This window comes from Erpetoichthys calabaricus, chromosome 12, assembly GCF_900747795.2.
Source record: "Erpetoichthys calabaricus chromosome 12, fErpCal1.3, whole genome shotgun sequence".
Taxonomy (NCBI): domain Eukaryota; kingdom Metazoa; phylum Chordata; class Cladistia; order Polypteriformes; family Polypteridae; genus Erpetoichthys; species Erpetoichthys calabaricus.
Window position 1 is genome coordinate 154,740,494 of NC_041405.2, and position 15,888 is coordinate 154,756,381.

A 15,888-nucleotide genomic window follows, 5' to 3' on the forward strand; every position below is an offset into this window, starting at 1 on the left:
TGGAGAGATTTGGTGATGAATTTGCCCGTGTATTTTAAAACAGTGTGGTCTGTGGCCAGGAGGTTGAGTTATCTGTGCACCCATGGAAGCAAATGCTAGAGAAGAGTTGTATTCTCGATTGTGTTCACGATAATTTTTAGCTTCTGATGTTTGCTGTGTAAGAAGCTGTTGTAAAGACTTGCTGTGTAAGAAGCTGTTGTAAAGACACAGGTGGCTCCCGCAAAGGTCCGGTAGTGAGAGTGCATTGCCTTCGTCAACCGTTTGTGTCAAGAAATAACCCACTGATAGGAATAGGCAGTTGCCGGATCCCGGAACAGAGATGGCGTTGTACAAAAACCCGTCGACAGAGAAGATACTGTCGTTCATTTTATAACAAAGGCTTAGGAAACAACAGTCGCAGTATAACGAAAATAGCAAGGTGTATGGGAGGCCGCAGGCAGCGTGGGGAAGGGTTTGGAAGAGGACGAATGGGAATCGAGATATGCCATGTCGGCTGCTTATGGGCGGGACTGGTTTTGAAGTGGATGCTGGACGAACCAGAAGAGAAATATATATATAAGAGAAGAGATTCTTTTGCCCACATCTAACACCTTTTCCACATGACACTTCAGGATTGCGTAAACACTTGAAAATGAAGATTGTCAAGCATTTTTGAATTATTTTTCCCACCTCCTCACTATCTGCTATAACTCCCCCATCTCCCCCATCCAATTTTGGCATTATCTACTAATGTTGTAACTTTTGTGACTTTACCAGAGTGTATGTGATTTTGTATGCATTTGAAAAAGTAGTGGGCCAACGACAGACCCCTAAAGGCCGTGCCACACTACTGGAATTTTCCAGCATTTTTGTTTTTAGTCGCAGATTTCATTTACAATGGGAAGATACAGTTTGTGAAAAATTTTGTGTTTACAGAGGATTCAGAAAGTATAAAGACCCCTTCACTTTCTGCACAATTTATTGTGTTGTAGATTTAATTTTAAGTGGATAAATTTGCCATTTTGCCCATCAATCTACATTAATTATTACTAATTATTCTTTGCATTTATATAGCACTCTTCTCACTACTCAAAGCGCTCAGCAATTGCAGGTTAAGGGCCTTGCTCAAGGGCCCAACAGAGCAGAGTCCCTATTGGCATTTACGAGATTCGAACCGGCAACCTTCCGATTGCTAGTGCAGATCCCTAGCCTCAGAGCCACCACTCCAATAAGGACAAAGTGAAGACATTTTCAGAAAGGTTGACCAATTTATTAAAAATCAGAATCTGAAATCTCCCATTCACAAAACCACCCAGACCCTTCATTCAGTGCTTTGTAGAAGCCCCTTTGTCAGCAACTTTAGTTTTGTGTCTTCAAGGTTAAGTCTCTACAAGGTTTGCACACCTGGATCTGAGCAGTTTATCCCATTATTTTTTTCCTTCCAGATCCTCTCCAGCTTCATGAATTTAGACAGAAAGAATCTTTAAACAGCCATCCTCAGGTAACTCCATAGATGTTCTATGAGGTAAAGTTTGGGCTTTGGCTCAGCCACTCAAGTTCACTTGAGACTTGTCCCGAAGCCACTCCATTTTTGTCTTGGCTGTATTCTTCGGGTCATTCATCGTTCTGAAAGATGAACCATCGCACCCCAGTCCAAATTGGCGTGCACTCTGAAGCAGGTTTTCTTTAAGGACCTCTCTGTATGTGGACGCATTCACCTTCTTGTCAATTGTGACCAGTCTTCCTGTCCCTTGTATTGAGAAGCACCTCCATAGCATGATGCTGCCACCACCATGCTGCAATGTAGTGATGGTATTGGGCAGGTGAAGAGCAGTGCCTGATCTTCACCAGACATGCTGCTTGGAGTTCTGCCCATAGAATTCAGTTATTGCCTCATCACATCATCACACATCTGCTCCTGTTGTTACTGTCGTTTCAGCTGCCATTTGCTTTTTTCTTAAGAGTGTCTTCCATCTATCCCATCTGTCATAAACACATGATTGATGGAATGCTGCTGAGATGCTCGCTCTTCTGACAGGTTACCCCATCTTATCAAAGCAGTTCTGAAGCTCAGTTAGGGTGACCGTTGGGTCCTTGGACAACTCTCAGACCAAGAGCCTTATTGCATGGTTACTCAGTTTGTTAGGATAGCCAACTCTAGTGAAGAGTCCTGAAGGTTCCATACTTCTTCCACTTTACAACTACTGTGTCCTTCTGACAAGTTCTGCCGTCTCAGTAGGGGGACTTGTGAAACTTTGTTAGAGTGACCATTGGGTTCTTGGACACCTCCCTGAATGACGTCCTTCCTGTTTCATTTATACTCATTTTGGCCAGACGGAGTCCAAACGTCTTCCATTTCACGATTCTTGAGACCACTGTGTTCTTGGGAAGCAGTCAAAGCTTTAGAAATGGTTTGATCCCCTCGCCCAATTTGATCACACTGGTCTTGGACTTCATGTTTTGGTGTTTGTCCTGACATGCAGCGTGAATTACGTGACCTTCTCTACACAGGAACATGTGTGCCTTTCTAAATGATGCCCAATCAATTCAGTTTGCCATAAGTGAACTCCAATCAAGTTCTAGAAACATCTCAAGGAGAATCGAAGCAAACAGGAGGCACCCAGACACAATTTGGAAGGCCATGACAATGGTTACGAATACTTCTAGGAACAAGAGACTTAGGATTTTTCACAAATTTACAAACAAACCTTTGTGAAAACAAGTTTTCACTTTGTCATGGGTGTACATACAGTGCTGTGAAAAACTATTTGCCCCCTTCCTGATTTCTTATTTCTTTGCTTGTTTGTCGCACATAAATGTTTCAGATCATCAAACAAATTTAAATATTAGACAACTATAACCCAAGTAAACACAAAATGCAGTTTTAAGTGATGATTTTATTTATTAAGGAAAAAAAAATATCCAAGCCTACATGGCCCTATGTGAAAAAGTAATTGCCCCCTAAACCTAATAACTGGTTTTGCCACCCTTAGCAGCAACAACTGCAATCAAGCGTTTGCGATAACTGGCAATGAGTCTTTCACATCGCTGTGGGGGAATTTTAGCTCACTCTTCTTTGCAGAATTGTTTTAATTCAGCCACATTGGAGGGTTTCCGAGCATGAACTGCTTTTTTAAGGTCGTGCCACAGCATCTCAATTGAATTCAAGTCCGGACTTTGCCTAGGCCGCTCCAAAAACCTTCATTTTGTTTTTCTTAAGCCATTCAGAGGTGGACTTGCTGGTGTGTTTTAGATCAATGCCCTGCTGCAGAACCCAAGTGTGCTTCAGCTTGAGGTCATGAACTGATGGCCGGGCATTCTCCTTCAGGATTTTTTGGTAAACAGCAGAATTCATGGTTCCATCAATCACAGCTACTTGTACAGGTCCTGAAGCAGCAAAGCAGCCCCAGACCATCACACTACCACCACTATGTTTGACTGTTGATATGATGTTCTTTTTCTGAAATGCTGTGTTGCTTTTACGTCAGATGTAACGGGACGCACACCTTCCAAAAAGTTCAACTTTTGTTTTGTCAGTCCACAGAATATTTTCCCAAAAGTCTTAGGGATCATCAAGTTGTTTTTTGGCAAATGTGAGATGAGCCTTTATGTTCTTTTTTTGTCAGCAGTTGTTTTCGCCTTGGAACTTGAAACATGCATGCCAGTCTCTTTCTTATGGTTGAGTCATGAAAACTGACCTTAACTGAGGCAAGTGAGGCCTGCAGTTCTTTAGATGTTGTTCTGGGTTCTTTTGTGACCTCTTGGATGAGTCGTCGCTGCACTCTTGGAGTAATTGTTGTAGGCCTGCTACTCCTGGGAAGGTTCACCACTGTTCCATGTTTTCTCCATTTGTGGATAATAGCTCTCACTATGGCTTGCTGGAGTACGAAAGCTTTAGAAATGGCTTTGTAACCTTTTTCAGACTGATTGATGTTAATTACTTTGTTTCTCATCTTTTCCTGAATTTCTTTAGATCACGGCATGATGGATGTCTTCCTTTTTGTTATCTTTTGGCCGTCTTCACTTTGTCTGATGGGTTCTATTTAAGGTCTGGCAGTAATCAGGCCTGGGTGTGGATAGTGAGATTGAACTCAGCTTTCCAAAAAATATGATTAACCACAGTTACTTCATGAATTAACAGGTGGAGGGGCAATTACTTTTTCACATAGGGCCATATAGGTTTGGATAGTTTTTTTTTTTTCTTTAATAAATAAAATCATCACTTAAAAAACTGCATTTTGTGTTTACTTGGGTTATCTTTGTCTAATATTTAAATTTGTTTGATGATCTGAAACATTTATTTATGAAAAACATGCAAAAACTAAGAAATCAGGAAGGGGGCAAATACTTTATCATAGCACTGTATATGGGCAAAAATGTACCAGTTGATGGACAAATGTGTCAATTTAATATTAAATCTACAACATAGTAAAGTGTGCATAAAGTGAAGGGGTCTACATATTTTCTTAATCCACTGTATATGGTAAAAGTGTGCCAACAATGATAAAATATAAATGTAAAGTAAGCAGTGGTCTCCAGGAAAGGATGAAAGTTCTCAAGATTTACTTCTACCATCTCTAAGGTAATAAAGAACAGTCGTCTTTGTGTTTTAGGGAATTGATGAGTGGAATATTGGCAATCTGGATACTCTGTTGGACATGGTAGAGCAGGAGTGTGGCATCGTCATTGAAGGAGTCAACACCCCATATTTGTATTTTGGAATGTGGAAGACGACATTTGCCTGGCACACAGAGGACATGGACTTGTACAGCATTAACTACCTGCACTTCGGGGAACCCAAGTCCTGGTGAGTTGCTGTTTTTTCGGTTCTACTGAGATACCATTTACAGATGACAACAAGTAGGTGATGCCAGGCAGCAATTTCTGATTTGAAAATTCAGATTTTTTTGAATATTGTTTTCTCAAGGTAATGGTGGTGTAATTGTGTTTGCCATAGCAGTGTGATGATGACAGGATTGTCTTGATACTTCTAGAGATGAATGCATTTTTCTTTTTTGTTTTCGCCGCTGCATAAACTAAGGATAATTTAAGGCAAACGTGTTAGGGTTTCTTAGTGAATGTAGATTGGTCCTGTACAAGTGTGTGTGACTGTGGCCTGCAATAGATGGACATCATGTTCAGGCCCAGTTCCTGCCGGTGCCCAGTGCTGCCAGAGTTGCAACTACCTGTCCATAAGACTGGTTTGGATATGTAGGTTAGAAAATTGATATACCGTATGTGATTTATACTGTGCCCTCCATAATGTTTGGGACAAAGACACATTTCTCCTTGATTTACCCCTTTGCTCCTCAGTTTAAAATGACAAATCAAGCAATTCAGACATAATGATTAAAGTGCACATTGCAGGCTTTCATTTAATTGGATTTGTATACGTTTTGGTCACACAACAGTTTTCTACACAGTCCCACCCAATTCAGGACACCATAATGTTTGGACACAGCAATGGCAGGTCTGTTAAAGCCATCATATTTAGAATTTTGTCACGTATCCCAGCATGACAGCATGTAATGACTGCTTGAAGTCTGCAATTCATAGACGTCACCAGGTGCTGAGGGTATTCTTTGGTGATGCTCTGTAAAGCCTCTAATGCAGCCATCTCCATCCAGCTCCTGCTTGTTTCAGAGGGCTTGTCCCCTTAAGTTTTCTCATCAGCATATGGAAGGCCTGCTCAGTTGGATTGAAATCAAGTAACTGGCTCGGCCATTCAAGAATTTTCTTTTTTTTAGCTTTAAAAACTCCTGTGTTGCCTCAGCAGTCTGTTTGGCTTATTACCTTGTTGTAGGATGAAGTACCATCCAATGAGTTTGGAGGCATGTACAGGGACTTGAGCAGATCAGATGTTTCCGTTCACCTCAGAATTCATTGTGCCGTCAGCAGTCACATCATCAGTGAAGAGAAGTGTGCCACGACCAGTGGCATCCATACATGCCCAAGCCGTAACACCCCCAGCACCACCATGTTTAACAGATGGGGTGGTCTGCTTTAGATTTTGGACAGTTCCTTGTGGTCTCCACACTTTGCTCTCGCATCACTCTAATGAGGTTCTTCTTTGTCTCGTTTGTCCACAAGACTTATTCCCAGAATTCTGCAGGCTCTTTGAAGTTGTTTCTCACAAACTATAATCTGGCCACCCTGTTCTCGTGGTCTCCATCTTACAGTGAGGCCTCTGTGTTTCTGTCCATGGAGTCTTTTGTAGATTGTCACCTCTGACTCATTCACATCAGCCCCCTGAAGACTGTTTCTGATCTGTCGGACAGGCGTTTGGAGGGCTTTTTTCTTTACTAAAGTGAGGATTCTTCTGTCATCAGCAAGGGGATCTTCCTTGGCCTACCAGTCCCTTTGTGATTACTGAGCCCACCAGTGTGTTCTTGCTCCTTCATGATATTCCAGACAGTTGATTTCGCTCATCCTAAGGTTTTTTGATCTCTCCAATGGTTTTATTCTTGTGTTTCAACCTCATAATGGCTTCTTTGTTCTCATGTTGAATGATGGCAACTACAGACTCCAAAGGGTAGAAGCAAGCCAAGGTATCTTATGAAGCCTTAAAACCCACCTGAGGAATCACAAACACAATTGTCTCAAACATTATGACTGATAGATAGATAGACAGATAGATAGATACTTTATTAATTCCCAAGGGGAAATTCTCATACTCCAGAAGCAGCATACTGATAAAAACAATATTAATTAGAGAGTGATAAAAACACAGTGCAAGTTAAAAAGTGCAAGGTGGAGAGTGCGAGGCAGGTATAACAGTCCATAACTTTGTATAATGTTAACTTTAGGGGTGGAATTGAAGAGTCGCATAGTGTGGGGAAGGAACGATCTCCTCAGTCTGTCAGTGGAGCAGGACAGTGACAGCAGTCTGTTGCTGAAGGTGCTCCTCTGTCTGGAGATGATACTGTTCAGTGGATGCAGTGGATTCTCCATGATCGATAGGAGCCTGCTCAGCGCCCGTCGCTCTGCAATGGATGTCAAACTGTCCAGCTCTGTGCTTACCTTCCTCACCAGTTTGTCCAGGTGTGAGGCATCCTTCTTCTTTATGCTGCCTCTCCAGCACACCACCTCATGGAAGAGGGCGCTCGCCACAACCGTCTGGTAGAACATCTGCAGCATCTTATTGCAAATGTTGAAAGACTTCAGCCTTCTAAGGAAGTATAGTCAGCTCTGTCCTCTCTTGCACAGAGCATCAGTATTGGCAGTCCAGTCCAATTTATCATCCAGCTGCACTCCCAGGTATTTATAGGTCTGCCCTGAAATGGTGGACCATGTTGAAAAAGTGTTTTCATTACTGCATGGTGTGATCAAAATGCATGCAAAGACCCTTAAATGACAGTCTGCATTGTGCACTTTAATCTTATTTGAATTGTTGACTAGATGGGTCACATGAAACATGGTTCCCATGTTAGGTGGCAGCTTTCGTAATTCTGTGGTGTCCTCTCTGGTCAGTGACACAGCTTCAATATGTAATCACATCTTGACTGGGTTGATGAGTCTGTCTGTCACCTGTGGTGGTGGTGGTGGTGTTGTCTTATAACTAAATGACACAAATTCACATCAGCAGCTGTACCTAAGCTTGTTGTTTTGTTTTTCCTGGTGGGTTGTCTGTTTTCTGCATAGTTCATCCATACTAAAAATAATGAGAGCTTTCTGGACACTTAAATACAATTTAAAATTTAGGTGAGAAGTGACTGTCAAATATGTTTCACTGGGCAAAGCAAAGTGAGAAGTTCAATATGTAGACTTGCTTTGGTTACAGTTTATTTTTTTTGTGTCCACAAGGGGGAGCCATGATCTTAACATTTAGTTCTCAATCATTTTTTTTAAGTTATATCATAGCAATAATTAAAATGTCTCCAGAAAATATAATTCATGTAGGCAGAGAGTACCACTGGTGGCGATTTTTTCTTCTTGGTAATTGGTTTCTATTGCCAGGTCCTCATGCCTGCAGCCCACTTTTCCATCCATTGCTTTCTAACTTAATGTACCATTTAACACCCTGAAAACCATTAAAGCCAATAATGGTGAGCTTCTGTGTTATAGGGTGATGTATTATGGTGAACGAAGATCAAGATGGTCATCAAATAAATTAGTATGGAAGACCATTGACAAAGCAGTCAAATCATGAACACCAAGGGGAAGTGCTGGGAATGTGGAGATTGAGGTGTGAGACTCAAGGCTCCTACACAAGCACCCCAGGGGTCAACTGACTTATTAATTAAAAAATAGTTCCTTTAATGGAATGGGGTCCTGCATGTTTATACAGGGTGGCCCATATTTATGTTTATGACGTTTTACAGGCTGTAGCATTTAAACTGCTGCACAAAAAGTATCGAAAATGGCATCTCTATGGTGTACCAATGCGATAGTGGTTGAACGAAACATTCCCGCAACGCTGGATTGGCCGACGCAGGCCTGTGGAATGGCTGGCTTGGTCTCCCAATTTAACCCCACCAGACTGTATCAACATAACTTCCACAATATGTCTGAGGTAGATGCAGCTATCACAGAGATTTTCAGAGGATGCCAGTACAGATGTGCCAAGCCAAAGCCACGTGTGGCAAAGTTGCTCTTCGTCTTCAGGCGTGTATCAGGATGGCGCATTGGTGGACCACGCCATGGAGAACTGGGGATGAAAAAACATTGAAGGTTCTTAATGTTCATGTTCCATTATGTTACATGATAAGAACATTGGTAGGTTCCTGACAATAACATCTTTTCAATCATAGATAAATATGGGCCGCCCTGTAAATGTACTTGCAAGAAAAGTAAATGAACCCTTAGGAATTTCCTCTACTTGAGTATTGATTACTAGCAAAATGTGGTCTGATCATCATGGAAGTCGCAATTCTAGACAAACACAGTCCTGACTGAGCTAATAACACACACCATGAAGACAGTCATGTTTTTATCGAGCACATTGAATCATCGTTCACAGTGCCAGGCTGAAAAAAGTAAATGGCCCTTTCATTTAAAAAAAAAACTTGTAGATCCTCTTTTAGCAGCAGCAGCCTCCTCCAAATGTTTCCTGAAGCCTCTAGATTTGCACAATGTTGAGGATGAATTTTAGACAGTTCCTCACTACAAATCTGTTTCACACCATCAGTATTTCTGGGTTATCTTGATTGCACAGCCCTTTTTAGGTCATGCCACAGCATCTCAGTCGGGTTAAGGTAAGGATACTGATATTAGAATATTTTAGAAATTTAGAACGCTCTGGATGACAGCAGGCCATTCATTCCAACAAAGACCACCAGTCCAACCCACTGAATTCTTCATGAATCACATTGTCGAGTTTTAAAGGTCTCTAAAGTCATCCTGTCTACCACACTACTTGGTCTCTTATTCCATTTGTCTGGGGTTCTCTGTCTAAAGAAAAACAAAAAACTTCCTAATGTTTGTGTGAAATTTCCCCTTCATAAGTTTCCAACTGTGTCCCCGTGTTCTTGATGAACTCATTTTAAAGTCTCCATCTCGATCCACTGGATTAACTCCCTTCATAATTTTAAAGACTTCAGTCAGGTCTCCTCTTAATCTTCTTTTGCTTAAACTGTAAATGATCAGCTCTTTTAATCTTTCCTCATAACTCAACCCCTGTACCCCTGGAATCGGCCTAGTTGCTCTTTGCTGGACCTTTTCCAATGCTGCTATGTCCTTTTTGTAGTCTGGAGACCCAATCTGCACACAGAACTCCAGATGAGGCCTCACTAGTGTGTTATAAAGCTTGAGCAGAACGCCCTGTGACTTGTACTGCACACATCAAGGCACTATATAACCTGACATTCTGTTAGCCTTCTTAATGGCTTCTGAACACTGTCTGGCCTTTGATAGCATCGAGTCCACTGTGACTCCCAAATCCTTCTCATAAGGTGGACTTTCAGTTTTCAGACCTCCCCCCATTGTGTATTCACAAACCTCACATTTTCACTTCCTATATGTAATTCTTTACATTTGCTGAACACTAAATTTCATTATCCACAAATCTGCCCAAGCCTGTCTGCTGTCCAAGCCCCTCTGTGATGTTTCAATGGATTTTCAATTATCTGCCAGTCCACCTAGCTTGGTATCATCTGCAAACTTAACCAACTTGTTATTCATACATGAATGTTCTTTAATTGCAGTGTTACAGCACCCTGAGCTGTAAAATGGCACTCGAGATGATGTTTTGTAGTTTTACTGATACTAATGCTAAGGCTTCACCACAAAGATAATAATAATAATAATGTTCAAAGTAGTAGAGGAAGAAGTAGGGTATTGCGCTAAACTATACATAACTGTTGCCACTTTGCATCAACATCAAGAATAATACTGAGATGGAAAGACTTAGACATTCACACCAAATGAGAGTAACGGGCACATTTATTTAACAATGAATGATCCACAGCCGTACGTCTGGAAAAATGATCTTCTTGCTGTTATGGCCACTCATGTAATAACAACAATATTAATTCAAGGGGGAACATCCTGCACAAACATAAAAATCAAAAATACAGACTCACAGGATAAATATTACAGCCAATCAATTGATAAATAAAAACAATTTAACAAGTACACCAGGTGGAAGCATTGAATTGCCTGATAGCACTGGGAAGAAAAGACCCCCAGATATTCTTCTCACCACACTGTGGTGGAATGAGCCTATAGCTAAAAGTGCTCTAAGAAAGTGCCCTCCTGGGGGAGATTTTTCATGATGGCATCCGATTTTTCCACCATCCTATTTTCCACAACAGCTTTCAGTGTATCCAGGGTTTGTCTTGTGATGGAGCAGGCTTTCCTGATAAGTTTGTTCAGCATTGTGCTTCTTTTGTGCTCCGGTTGCTCCTGATAAGTTTGTTCAGCATTGTGCTTCTTTTGTGCTCTGGTTGCTTTCCCCAGGACACCACACTGGTAGAACATTTCCAACAACTTGCTGCACACATACAAAGACCTGAGTCTTCTCAGCAAGTCCTGTTTGCTCTGGTCCTTCTTGCCCAGTGTCCCAGTATTGTCAGACTAGTTCAGTTTGTTGCATGTGAACCCCCAGGTACTTGTAGATCTGCACCACTTCCATGTCCTCCCCATAAATGGTGACTGGTCTCGGAGGCTTCTTGGTACACCTGAAGTTCATCACTAGGTTTTTTTTGTCTTGCTGATATTGAGTTGCAGGGTATTGTCCCTCTTTTCCACAACAGCTTCCAGTGTGTCCTGGATTGACCCTACTATGATGGAGCAGGCCTTCCTGATAAGTTTGTTCAGGCCTTGTGCGTCTTTTGAGTGCCGGTTGTTTCCCCAGGAGACCAATGTGTAAAACACCACTGCAGTTTAGGACACCACACTGGTAGAACAGTTCCAGCAGGTAGCTACACACATCAAAAAACATATCTCCTTAGCAGGTCCAGTCTGCTCTGTCCTTAGTCTGTTTGTCTTGCTGACGTTGAGTTGCAGGTTGTTGTCCCTGCACCACAAGACTAAGCCCTCCACAACCTTTCTGTACTGTGACTCATCTCTGTTATTAATGCATTCTATGATGGATGAGTCATCTGAAAAATTCCTGCATTTGGCTTGTATTGTGCTGGATGTCTGCTGTGTAGAGGACTGAAGAGGATGGGAGGCAGGACAGTTCCCTGAGGTTCTCCAGTATCACACACCACCATTTCTGACGCACAGTCCCTCAGCTTCACAAACTGCACTCTGTTGGTCAGGTAGTCTATGATCCAGGAGATTGTGGGACATCAGGATTCAAAGCCCTGAGCTTTTTCTCCAGTCAGTGAGGCAGAATGGTGTTAAAAGCACTGGAAAAAATCAGGAGTGGTATACTCAAATATGGGGATGGATATTTGAGGAGGAAACCACAAGACAATGATTATATTTTTATATTATGTACATTAAAGATTCATCAACAACAAATCAAATTAAATTAATAATATATTGAACAATTATTCTAAAAGTAAAGTTGAATAAATTGGACTCTGCGGCTACATGAATAAAAGGCAAAGTACCACTTCCGGTTAATGGAAATAGCCCAAAAGTTGATAGAAATCTACGTTTTGCACCTAATACATCTATGCAAAATTTGGTTGACCTTAAGAGAAAAGCATTCTCAAGTTATCGTGTTTACATGCATAGACATAATTCCAAAAATGGTATTTTCGGACTCTAGTTCTAAAACAGTTCTAAACAGTTCTAACAGGGAGTTCTAAAACACTGAGATTCATCAAAATCTCGACATCGAATCTTTGGATGACTACAATACTTTCCCTATACTTCATATACTAGGAAGTAAAACTCAAAGAACTTGATTCTGGATGTGGTGCCTGCTTTGTCCAAGTGTGAGTATGTTCGGTGGAGTGTGGAGATGAGGGCCTCATGCATAACGCAGTGTGTACAATTCACACTAAAACATGGTGTAAGGACAAAAGCGGAACTGTGTGTACGCACAAAAAAAATCCAAATGCATAAATCTGTGTGTTTGCCAACTTCCACATATTACCACTCCATAAATCTCAGTCAGCGTGAAAAGTAACGCACGTGCACGCGCCTGCTGTCCCGCCCCGTCTCCTCCCAGAATTACGCCTCTTTGAATATGCAAATCAATATAAATAGCCCTTAAGCTCAACGTTCTGTGAAAAGGCAATGGCAAAAGCACGGGGGAAAATAGAAGAATTTCAGCGAATACCAAGTGGAGACAAAGAAAAACGTACTATTTGTTAGTTTAAACAGTGGTATAAATAACCAAAGGAAGTTGATCGAGTGACATAGAGTGTTGGAGAAACTCGAAAGCTCAAACTCGAAAGCTCACACAGTGCCCGAAATTAAAAAGAATTTGTCAGATAGGCAAGTCGTAGCCCGCCGTCTTGAGTGTCATATGAAAGCTTATTAGGGTACAGAGAAAAGAAAAAAAAAAATAGGGACACAGTGAAAAAAAAACTCGAAATGTCAACTTTAATCTCAAAATTTCCACTTTAATCACGTAGTTTATTTTATCATTAAAGTTTTTTTATTTTTAATAAATTTGCAAAAACCTCAAGTAAACTTTTTTCACATTGTCATTATAAAGTGTTGTGTGTAGAATTCTGAGGAAAAAAATGAATTTAATCAATTTTGGAATAAGGCTGTAACATAACAAAAGGTGGAAAAAGTGATGCTCTGTGAATACTTTCTGGATGCACTGTAAACACGGGCACAGACCATCTTTTATTAGCAGTCAAAGCATAAATCCAGAGAATTCTGAAGATTTCCCTTACTTTTTTTTTATTTAGTACCCAAAAATAACGAGCAGTTTTTTCAAGTTACTACTTACCCTAACATCTAACCTAACCACACCCAAACCCTAAACTTTACCCTCAACCACCCCCAGCAAAAAAATCCCCTAGGCCCTAAGGTTAATCAGGACCACAAACCCAAAATTATAGCAAAATTATACTATTGAAACAGGCTGAAAATGTGAGGGGTCCTCAGTACAAAAAGATAAGGCTACAAAAAATTAGTGGTGATGGTCTGTCCATCTCTCTAGGCACCCATGGAGCTTAAACTTTAGTGATGTGGACAGAGCCCATGGGAACCCTGTTGTTCCCTAAACTTAACCCATCCCCAAACCCTAAAAACGTCTTCTCCACTGGACTAAATTCCTAAACTAACCACCACAACGAAAAAACTTGTGCATGCGTCTGTCCGACAGTCGAGAGCTAAAACGGCTGGACGGAAAAATACCAAACTTGAAACATAAGTGTGTTTTGAGATGACGATGGGCCCGATTAGTTTTTGAGCGAAATCGTGTAATAGACAGAAGCACTCCGGAGGAACCCTCAAATACCATAATTCTGACGACTTCTCATCAATTGCTATCGTAATTAACTATTTTATGATCAGAAAGACCAGCATCAGAGTGGTAAATAATGACTGAAATGTTATAGAATAGTTTGGGTAACATGGTTCTTAGGGCGCAAAGCCTACTGACGCTCACGTCCAAAGTTTTTTTTCTTCTTCTTAGAGCGTCAAGGCTTGGGGGGGCAGTTAGTTAAGTAGTCCCCATTAAAGCCCATTAAGGTGCACTTTTGTTTTATTTTGGGCTGTACAAGAAATACATTTTTATTGGTTTTTCCACTGATTAAAACCCTACATGTCACTTTTGGAGCAGATGTGCTAATCTCAAATTCAAAAGCAAAGCGCCCACAATCGCCTTCCACACTACATCTAGTTTTTTTTCCTGGAGTCCACTCTCTTGAGTTTCCGTCATGGACATCTGCTTATGTTCTGTTCCAATGACAGATGTGTTATCTAATGCCCGTCTGTCTGCCTGTAACTGGAGATCAGTGCTGCTTTCCTCGTTTTTCAATTTTTTCAAATTTTTTTTGACCATTGAACATGTAACAGCTGTTTATTAATCCATTTTTTCATGCATCATCTACAGCAGTGTAAATCAATAGTGGTCTTGGCGTTTGGACAGCTATTTGTAAAAATGACCACAGAGCTCCCTTTTCTCTTCCACGGTCCTGCTTCTGTGAAAGGTTGTATGGGTGCACTTTACGATTCTAGGCAGCAGATGGCACTGTGGATCAAGGAATTTGTAGAAATGTAAAAAAATAAAAGTCAGGAGGAAAAAAAAAAAAAAAACCTTTGACATTGTATAAATTGCCACTGCTGGACTTCAGTTTGAATGAAGGTTTTAAATTACTGACTGTCTGTTTGGACAGCTAACAGCAGATAATTACCTATATCACACGTCGCTGATGTGTGTGCCTTTGTATGCTGTCCACAGAATTAATAGCAGCTCAGGCATGTGATATATAGAGATGGGGAAAAAAGCTTTAATGCAGTATGCAACAGTTAAACGTACACACACACACACACATACTGAGGCCAGAAGACTTCACCACCAGTCATCAGGACAGGAGCAGCCAGCACTCCGACTACTCTGGGCTCTCCATAATCCAATGCTGTTTGTTAGTTGGAAAAAAAAAAAAAAAATTTTTGTGATAAAGATAGGACCCACTAGGGGGCACTATTGAGCTATCCATAAAACCAAAAAAGATCTCCATGGAGGCAAATGACCTAAAAAAATGAAAAAAGGAGACCCACATATAACAGAAGAAGGCTTTAATTAAAAAGAAAATGTAATATTTATTACAGCAAGAACACAAAAATCAAAGGAAAGGGAACATGATGAAACCTGATGCCCCATTGAGTCTACCTGCCTCAACTACCACATGATGTGGCATGTCTGCCCTTGCACAGATACAAAAATTGTCTTCAATGCCTTCCACTCAAGCAGCACTCCTTCCACACACCCACTCTTCTCCTGCCAGTTGAATCCTTCACGGTGTCTTATGGCTGGAAGGGTTTTAAGCCCTGGCCAGCAACAACTTCTATGTTCAATTTGGGAATTGGTTCCATTTGTTTCCTGTGTCTTATGCTTGCTGGGATGAGATTCAGCCTCACTGTGACCCTGCTCGGGATAAGGCGGGATTAGGCCATGGGTGGGTCAGGAGGTGTGTGCACAAAGAAGCCCTGAGCTGTATGCCTAGAGCAGCCTCTAGTGGCCACTCTCTTGAGTTTCTGTCATGGACATCTGCTTCTGACCTCTGTAGAGAAGCATAGTTGAAACCAGTGGCTCAGTGGACCTTTCTTTCTTTCTGTCTTTCAGTAAGTTTTTTGTAAAATTACATTTGATCATTTGATTGTACATATTGATTGATTACTTAACAAGAAAGAAAGAAAGAGAAAGAAAGAAAGAAAATGGTATTGCACCGAGTCAAGTTAGTTAACTATACTTCTCTACAGTGGTCAGCACTCAGTGCCACTAGAGTTTCTTTCTTTCTTTCTTTCTTTCTTTCTTTCTTTCTTTCTTTCTTTCTTTCTTTCTTTCTTTCTTTCTTTCTTTTCCCCCAGTTCAGCTTTGCTACACTTGCC

General features: G+C 41.1%; 1 protein-coding gene across 3 annotated transcripts in view; it reads left to right on the forward strand.

The window, feature by feature from the left end:
* kdm4b (lysine (K)-specific demethylase 4B) overlaps positions 1–15,888 on the forward strand; it is a 349,744-nt gene that overhangs the window by 105,701 nt on the left and 228,155 nt on the right. For all 3 annotated transcript variants that reach the window (XM_028816605.2, XM_028816603.2, XM_028816604.2), the window contains exon 5: positions 4,593–4,786. In XM_028816605.2, the coding sequence (XP_028672438.1) occupies positions 4,593–4,786 (194 nt within the window). The remainder of the gene's footprint in view (positions 1–4,592; positions 4,787–15,888) is intronic.